The following is an 8,931-nucleotide window of genomic DNA, read 5'->3' as shown; positions in this document are numbered from 1 at the left end:
GACCGGACCGCGGCCCCAGCCCCTTCCTCACTGACCGCGACCCCCAACTCCGGGGGACCACCCGGCCCCAGCCCCTTCCTCACTGATCGCGACTCCCAACTCCCGCCCAGATCCTGGGACCCAGCCCCTTCCTCTCTGACTCCGACCCCCAACTCGGTCCGCAGCCAAATCGGAGCCCTCCCAGGGCGCCTTCCCCGGGCCGCCCCGGCCTGCCCTCCGGCCGGGCCGCGCCCCTGCCCCCCGGGCCCGAAGTGGGGGCAGCGGACCCCGGCCCGGCCCACTGCTGCACGCGCCCTTACCTGCGCTCCGGCCGCCGCGGCCGCCTGAGCCCCGCCGCGCAGCCGAACCCGCCGCCTGGCCGGCGAGCGCCCGCTCCCTCCGCGGGGCGGGGCCGGAGCGCGGGGGACGGGCACTGGCAGCCAGAGCGGCCAATCGGGAGCCCCGGCGGCGGGAGGCCCCGGCCGGGGCGGGGCATGGGGCATGCAGCGGGGTAGGCTGCGCCAGGCTAGGGGGCGGGGCTCGCGGCGCGGGCGGGGCCAGGAGGCGGAGCGCTGAGTGGCACCGCCGCTGGCCACCCGCGAGCGGGGACCGCGTGGGGAGGCGGGGCTATGCTGATATGCAAATAGGCCCGCTAGGGTGCACCCCGCCGCCCGCGGCGAGCGGATTTCCAGAGGTGACTTGGTGACGTCAATGGGGTGCAAGGCCCTTCGCGAATTCGAATCTAAAAGCCTAGCTCCTGGGCCTCACTTGCAGGAGAAGTATATCCCTTCCTCATAGATCATTTGACCTGCGGGGCAATAATAACTGCCCCCTTATTTTGAACCTTCTGCATAAGGCTAAGAGATGAAATTACATTGTCCCCGTTTTACAGAGGTGGTAACTGAGTCTCAGAGAGGTGAAACCCTAGGTCATTTGCCCAAGCCTGTCTCATAATTTCTAGGGTTTCTCAATTTCCTAACTCCTGGCCCTGGATTTTAAAAAGCAGGTTTAGGGGCCCCTGGGTGGCTCAGATGGTTAAGCATCTGCCTTCGGCTGAGGTCATGATCCCGGGGTCCTGGGGTCGAGCCCCACATCGAGCTCCCTGTTCACCGGGGAGTCTGCTTCTCTCTCTCTCTCTCTCTCTCTCTCTGCCTCTTCTCTCTGCTCGTGCTCTCTCTCTCTCAAAGGAATGAATAAAATCTTTAAAAAATAATTTTGAGGGGCACCTGGGTGGCTCAGCTGGTTAAGCGACTGCCTTCAGCTCAGGTCGTGATCCTGGAGTCCCGGGATCGAGTCCCACATGGGGCTCTCTGCTCAGCAGGGAGTCTGCTTCTCCCTCTGACCCTCCCCCATCTCATGCTCTCTCTCTCATTCTCTCTCTCTCAAATGAATAAATAAAACCTTTAATAATAATAATAATAATTTTGAAAAATGAAAAAGCAGGTTCCTTGGCCCCCACCAGATTGAATGATCCAGAATCCTGTGGGCACTGGACCCCTGGAATGTGTATTTTTAATAAGCTCCCCTGGTGATGTCGGAAAATGTATGGTGTGTCTCCAAAACACCAACAGGAGAATTTCTTACATGGGAAGATGGAGCCACCAGATTCCGGGACTCTTAGAACTTTGTGCAATATACTGATATTCTGTGATCTGAACCTCTGGCCTCCCAGCTGAGCCCCCCCAGGGCTCCTGTCATCTCTGCAAGAACCTCCCCACTCATCTCCTGCAGTGCACAGAGAGAGAACCAGGAGCCTGGGGGCCAGCATCTCACTGCCCAGCCCACATCTCCACAAAGGAATTGTTACTTAAACAAGGGTCACAAACTGGTGGTCCCCAGGTGGGATGTGGCCCCCAAATTCTTTAAAAGTGTAAGTTCATTGCTAACATTTAAAAATAAGGACATTTCACAAAAAAAGAATCTAGATTTCTAGGCCCTCTTGAAAAATCACAAGGTCTGGTCATTCCTGGGCTGGTTGGGTGAAGTGGCTGAGCATACTTCACCCAAGGACATCATCGTGTAGCCCCAAAGACAGAGCAGGACCAGAACTACGGTGAGGCAAGAAAGGCACTTTTCTCAAATCCCAAACCTAAAGGGGCACCAATAAAAAACAAAACAAAACAAAACCAGAAAACCTTGCTATCAAGATAAATACTATGTTAACGCGATATTTAAAAAATGCAAAAGAAATGCAGAAATAATCCAGGATGAACAAAATACCAAAATGTGACAGAAAGACAAGATCTGATGCTGCCCTTGTGCCAACCATCTCCTTTGCTTCTCCCAGGCCCTGTCAGATCCTGTCTCGATTTAAAATACTGGTATTTTTGGGCACCTGGGTGGCTCAGTAGGTTAAATGTCTGCCTTTGGCTCAGGTCATGATCCCGGGGTCCTGGGATCCGGTTCCACACTGGGCTCCCTGCCCAGTGGAGAGTCTGCTTCTCCCTCTCCCTCTGCCATTCCTTCTGTGATCTCTCTCTCTCTCTCTCTCAAATAAATAAATAAAATCTTTAAATATATATATATACATATGTAGGTATTTTTTTTCACCATGGTTTCCTCTGCACTAAATATTGCTTTAAAATATGTGTCTTGATGGCTGAGATTTGGTGTCCCCCACTTAAGTTTTATGCTCCTGGTGAGTGCCTCACTCTCCTCACCCTCCTCCTACCCCTGCTTTTAAGTTTGCAAACTCTGCCCCAAGCCAACATTTAGCAGATAGGGAAGCTGAGGCCCTACGGGTTCCACCCCATGTAAAAGGAGGGTCAGAGCACCTGCTTATTCCCCGCATCTGGCTGCAGTAAGTATGGGCTCCAGCAGGGCCCGTGAAGTCTCTTGTGGGGGGGGCCACCTGGAGGAGTGCTGAACTGTCTGTCACAAACGTTCAACCTCTTCCCATAGCACCTTTCTTTCTCCCCATCCCTCACTTCCTCCACCCCTCACCCCATCCCTCCCCTCCTCCATCCCCCACATCCATCCGTCACCTCCTCCCCATCCCTCACCCCATCCCTCACCTTCTCCCCACTCCTCACCCCCATCCCTCACCCCAAACCCTCACCTCCCTATCCTTCATGTTTATCTTTTGCAGGTGGTGGGCTGCCCTCCCTGACCCCAAAGAAAGGGCACCAATGGGGGATGCAGGATCCACTTCTTTATTGCAGGAAGACTATTTCTAGAGCAAATGCTACACAGACCCCACAACGGGGGGCAGGGGGCACCCACATGCGGGGGGAGAAGGGGAAGGGGTGAAATCACAGCAAGCATGGCCTGGCATGGTCCCCAGAACCAGGGATGCCCAGGCAGGGTGGGCCAGCAGCTGGGGCAGCCTCAGGCCCCTCCTGCTGCAGAACCCCTTTCCCCCCCAGGGGACCATGGCCTGGGGTGGGGATAGGCCTGGAAGTGGGTGGGGCCCCAGGGAGATTGTGCTATCAGGGTGTGTCCCTGAGAAAGGGCTGCAGACCCCTGCCCAGCAAGGCCCAGGAAATGGCTCCCGGGGTGGGGAAGGGAGCAACACCAGTGGCTGGTGGGCCCTGGACCCGCCACAGGATGAAGGGGCTCAGCTGTGCTCGGGCAGGATGCTACCGGCGTTTCTGTGGGCCCGTCCATGCGCCAGGCGGTGACACACTCTTGCACACACACGCTCCCTCCCCACACAGTGTGCCCAGGAAACGTTTGTGGAGTCACACGAACATAGACAGGACCAAACACACGGCTACCAAGATGGACACAAACAGTCCCTCGTAACCTACAAACAGTCCCCATGTGGTCACACAACCCGACACGGCCTTTCTCCCACGCGCCCGCACACACACAGGCCAGTCCCGATGCACATACGGACATGCAAGCACGCACACGCAGCTCCGTCACGCCCAGGACGCCCAACGCTGCGAGCAGCCCCAGGGAGACACGCACGGGGCAAGGAGCCCCTGGTGCCGCTCGCTGCCGTCCGGGGAGCAACGGAGCCCCTCGGGCCTGTAGCTGCAGAAAACCGCATGCCGCTGACAGCCGCGTGAGCGTGGGGCCGGTCGGTCCCCGGTCAGGCCTTCCGATGAGACGGCAGCCAGCCCGCGCTGCGATCGCTGCCTCGAGGGATCCCGAGTGGAAGTCTCAGGTAAGCCGTGCCCGGGCTCCTGACCCACAGGGACGGAGATGACCAATGCGTCCAGCTTCCAGTGGCAGCTTTGTGGTCATTTGTCACGTGCCAACCGCAGGCCGATACAGAGTTTGAGCCGAGAGCCACCTCGCTACAAAGTCAAACGGGCTTAGCGTTCCTCAGACAGAACAAACAGGTTCACAGGTGCGGTCCTATAAATCACATCACCCACTCCCCAAAACACGACCACTTACAGTCACCCCTCATGCTGGTACAGAGGTTCCCGTCGACACAAATAGCCAGTCCTATCGACAACCACCCTGCCCACCCCCACGTACCGCCAACACCGTTACGACACAGAGACCGTGACACAGACTTCCATCCGAATGACACACACACACACACACGTGCGCGTGCACACACTAACACATGCTTAGACACAAGCCGTCTGCACAAATACACCATCCCGCGGTCACCTCCCCACCCCAGGCCTACAGCTCCCCTTCGTGCTTGTCAGACAGCCCCGCAGGGTCCCATGAGTGCAGAGTTATCTGGACACTCTCAGAAAGCACTCAGAACCTCACGGACACACACCTTCCTGGGCAGAGCCCCCCTCTCTGGGGCACAGTTGGCGGGAGGCAGTGGGCCGGGCAGATCTCTGCCTTGATTCCCCTCAGATCCTGCTGGTGCTGGGTCCAGCTGCCTGCCCCCGGATGGGGCCCCGGGAGCCCCCTCTCCAGCACCCCAGGTGCCCCTGCCTGAAGCTCGGTGGTGACAGCCTGTGCCAATCTGTGCAGGCCGCGTCTGGGAAGGCCCCCCATGTTCATGCCGGACGGTCCCCTTGAGTTGTGCTCTGGCCGTGGGCCAGTCCCAGGCCTCCCCTGCCTGCACCCCGGCCTCATCCCCAGGCGGGGTGAGGAGTGGGATTCCAGGCTGGCGGGGTGCTGCTGCAGGTTCTGTGGTTATTGCCTGGTGGCCTGAGACCCGTCCCGCAAGCCCCCCCCACCGAGGCTGTGGGGACAGGGGTGAGGACTGATCTGGGACCTGGGGTGGGGGCACAGGCCAGAGGTCATGAGGGATGGAGCAGGGGCAGCGTGTGTTAAACACCAAAAAGGGGAAAACAAACTCTGAGGTCCATGTGCATTTCCACTCCCCCTCCCCAGCAAGGTCACAGTGATCTGATGGGGGAGACGCGCAGGTCTGGCTGGGGGCACCCAAGGGAAAGAGACAGAGGCGGGCAGAGACAGGGAAGACCCGGCGTCCGCGGTCCCAGCGGGGACAGGCAGCTTCCCCAATTTCTCATGTGCGGATCCAGGGGGCCACCTCCAGCACGTGGCTTTGGGGGGTGCAGACAGGCCTGGGGGGTGGGGGCGGGGAGGCAGAGCCATGCGGCAGAGCCAGGTTGGAGCCCCAGACCTGCCGCGGGCTCACCGGGGCCTCGGTCTCCCCCGCAGAGGCGCTGGGTGAAGGAAGAGAAGTGGAAGAGATGAGAGGGAGAGAGAAGAAGATGGGGAGGAGGGCAGGGAGGATTGGAGTGGAGGAGGAGGAGGAGGGGAGTTGGGAGAGGCATGGGCCGGCTGGTGGCGGGCATTCTGGGCTCACATGAGGACGCATTTGCCCTTGACGCGGTCTGTCCTCTTCTGTTTGCTGGAGCGCTTGCCGTCGATGTTCAGGCTCATGTTCCGGCGTGTCTCCAGCGTGAGCAGCTCCTGGAAAAGCTCCTTGACGTTGTAGTTCATCTTGGCCGACGTCTCCATGAAGGCGCACTTCCACTCCTGGGCCACAGCCTGGGCCTCGCGGGTGTCCACCTCCCGCTGCGTCTCGTCACACTTGTTGCCCACCAGCATGACGGGGATGTCCTCGACGCTGCCCTTGATCTGCACGATGAGCTGGTAGATGGGCCCCAGCTCCTCCAGCGACTGCTTGCTGGTGATGGAGTAGACCAGGATGAAGGCGTGGCCCTTGGAGATGGACAGCCGCTGCATGGCCGGAAACTGGTGGCTGCCCGTGGTGTCGGTGATCTGCAGCGTGCACACGCTCTTGTCGCAGCTGATCACCTGCCGGTAGGTGTCCTCGATGGTGGGGATGTAGGTGTCCCGGAACGTGCCCTTCACGAAGCGCAGCACAAGCGAGCTCTTGCCCACGCCTCCCGCCCCGAACACCACCACTCGGTAGTCGTTGCTCTGCTCAGGCATCTTCCACACGGTGGCTGGCGGTCAGGGCCGGGAGGGCTCGTCCAGCTGCTAGAACCCCAGACCGACCCTGTACAGAGAGCAGTGTCAGGCACACAAGGCGGCAGGCAGGAGGGGACAGCTCTGGGCCCCCGGGGGGTGAGGCGATGGTTCGGGGGGCAGCTTCTCAGAGGAGAAGGCATCTCTCCTGCATCCTGGGAAGGCCCTCTGGTTGACTTGGCTGACTTGGCAGCTCTGACTTGCATGCAGGCTGAGAGCCAGCCCCCTTTGCCTGCTTCCCCGCCCTGCCAGAGTCTGGGACCCAAGCTCGTTCCCAGGGCACTCTGGGCTGGGAGGGGTGCAGAGATGCCATTGTGCAGGGCACTAACTCTTTTCCTCACCTGCATGTCCCACCCCACCCCCAGGCTGCACTGGCTTCTCCTTCTCTTCCCAGTGTGGCCATGGGCTCTTGGAAGCCAGCAGACCTGGCTCTGTGACCCGGGCAAGGCTGTGCATTGCCACCCTGAGCCTCGGTTTCCTCCTCTGTGAGATGGTGCCTCTCTCCAGCAACCCCAGGCTCCCTGTTCTCCCCTCAGCCCAGAGGTCCTTGAACCTCACGGGGGCCACGTGCTGGGGCGTCTTAGGCATGCCTGTCCTCTTGGGCCCAGAAGGGACAAACCTGGTGGCCCCAGGCCACGGCCCTGGGAACGTGCACCTCACAGCTCCTCCCCTCTCTCACCCCGTAAGTGTGATCCTGATGCTAGGGTCCAAGAGACACAATTTGCAAATCATGGCACTGATTCCTGAGAGCATCCCAGGTCAGAGGTGAAACACGAAAACTGGGCCCAATGAGAAAGGTGCCCACTTCCTGCACTCTGCCCCCAGATGAGTCTGGCCTGCCATGGCCTCTGGTTCAAGGTCTGCTGTATCTGGAGGAACAGATCTCCCTAAAGGGCGTCCTCCTAGCCTCTCTCTCAGCACCTGTACTCAGAGAGGTCCAGTGGCCTCCCGAGGTCACACAGCACAGCAATTCCTGAAATGCTGCCAGTGGGGGGGGGGGGGCCCCCGGGGCGGGGGGGGGGACGGCAGAAGGCCTGTCTCCAGCATCTGCGTCCTGACTTAGGGAAAGCAGGACACCGTTGCCCTTCTTCCTCCCAGCGGTCTCTATGGTGGTAGGTCCACAGTGGGAGGGAGGAGACACCAGGTTGTGCCTGGACCAAGTTACCTCCCTCGGGAGTGTGTGGGGTATAAGGCTCGGTGGTGTGCAGCTGGCAGGGAGACCCGGGGCAGGTCGGTCGGGGTCCCTGAGCCTTGGTTTTGTCGCAGTGCCTTGCTCCACAAGTTGCTGGGACAAGCACTAGAGAAGCTGGATAAAGCCCGGAGCCTGGCGCCCGGGGACCCTCGGTAAAGATGGACAATCATAACTCTCAGTCACGAGGGCTCAGGGTGTAAAGCACTTGGCTGGCAGTGGGCTGTGAAGGCGGGTTCTGAAGGATCCAAAGTACCAGGTGTGCCAGAGGCAGGACGGCCAAAGTAACAGCAGACACACACCCCACTTCCGTGCCAGGCACACTTGTGCACGCTTACCAGTACTAACTCCTCGTAGACCACTAGGCATGTTGGCGACATGCATGGCGGTCCTCAGCATCGGGAGGAAGCTGGGGGTGGGGGGTGGCGAGGGGTGCCCAGCTCTGCAGGCACTGCCCTTCCCTGGGTGGGCACCCTGGAAGGGGGGCACGTGAGTGTGCAGCCAGGCACCACCATGGCTGGTTGGGGACCCAGACCACTCTTGCCCTGCTCTGAGTGCAGACCCCCTGGCAGGACTCCAGGTCCATCAGCAGCAGGACGTCCTCCAGGAGCGGCCCTGCGGGGGCCTGAGTCCCTGGAGTAGGAACCCCCGTTCACTAACCCCCAAGTCCATGCCAGGCACCTCCCTGGTGCTGTTTGAATCCCACCCTCACCTCCAGTGGGGTGGGGGTAGGGGGTCGCGGGCACCGAGGCTCAGAGCGGGGAGGCCCTGGCTCAAGGTCACAGAGCAGGAAGGTGGCAGAGCGGAGTAGGATTTGAACTGGGCCCTGGCTGGCTACACAGCCCAGGGTCCTCCTCCTATGAAGGTAGCCCTCCCTGACACTCCCGGGGGCCAGGAGAACAGGCCTGGGACCCAGGGGAAGGCCCCGGACACACACAAACACACACACACACTCAAACACCGCTTAACGGAATGGGGGAGGGGTCTGACCTAGGGACTACCTGACTAATGAGGGGTTGGATGACGGGGGGCCTGAGGGAGGGGAGGCACGCTCAGGGGACCAGCCCACGGGCTCCCCTTGGCCAGCGGAGGATCTCGGTGGTGGGGGAAGGGCCCGACCAAGGGAGGGGCTCCTGGGTGAGGGGCTTGGCTCGCCCTGAGGGGCAGGAGGCTGAGTGGGTGCTCCGCGGGAAGACGAGCCCAGGGACCCTCGTGGAGGGGCCCCTCACGGAGGGGGCTCTGCCTGAGCAGGATCGACCCACCCAGCGAGGGGGCTGCGGCGGGCCTGGGGGGAGGGGCTGGCTTGGCGGAGGGGCGCGCGGCAAGTACCGCGGGGGCGGGAGGGCGCCCAGGGGGAGCTGTCCAAGGTGGGCGCGCCGAGGGCGGCGCGGCCGGGGCTCCACGGACTGGGGAGGGGGTCCGGGCGCGGGCGGGGGGGG

General features: G+C 61.0%; 2 protein-coding genes across 2 annotated transcripts in view; both read right to left on the bottom strand.

The window, feature by feature from the left end:
- Positions 1–335, bottom strand: part of GNG7 (G protein subunit gamma 7) — a 119,455-nt gene extending 119,120 nt beyond the window's left edge. Inside the window, exon 1 of the mRNA XM_044918628.1 lies at positions 300–335. The gene's annotated coding sequence lies outside the window, so the exon portion shown is untranslated. The remainder of the gene's footprint in view (positions 1–299) is intronic.
- A 5,044-nt stretch (positions 336–5,379) lies between these two features.
- DIRAS1 (DIRAS family GTPase 1) lies at positions 5,380–6,267 on the bottom strand. The gene has a single exon (XM_021705446.1). It carries the CDS (start codon positions 6,265–6,267, stop codon positions 5,671–5,673), a length of 597 nt encoding a protein of 198 aa, XP_021561121.1. The 3' UTR covers positions 5,380–5,670.
- Positions 6,268–8,931: the final 2,664 nt, after the last annotated feature.

This window comes from Neomonachus schauinslandi, chromosome 1 (genome assembly GCF_002201575.2).
Source record: "Neomonachus schauinslandi chromosome 1, ASM220157v2, whole genome shotgun sequence".
NCBI classification, from domain to species: domain Eukaryota; kingdom Metazoa; phylum Chordata; class Mammalia; order Carnivora; family Phocidae; genus Neomonachus; species Neomonachus schauinslandi.
The sequence above is the reverse complement of the archived record's forward strand: the minus strand, read 5'-3'. Positions and strand labels throughout refer to the sequence as shown.

Excerpts from the sequence above, each read along its gene's own strand:
- DIRAS1 (XM_021705446.1), bottom strand. The coding sequence starts at position 6,267 with ATGCCTGAGCAGAGCAACGACTACCGAGTGGTGGTGTTCGGGGCGGGA.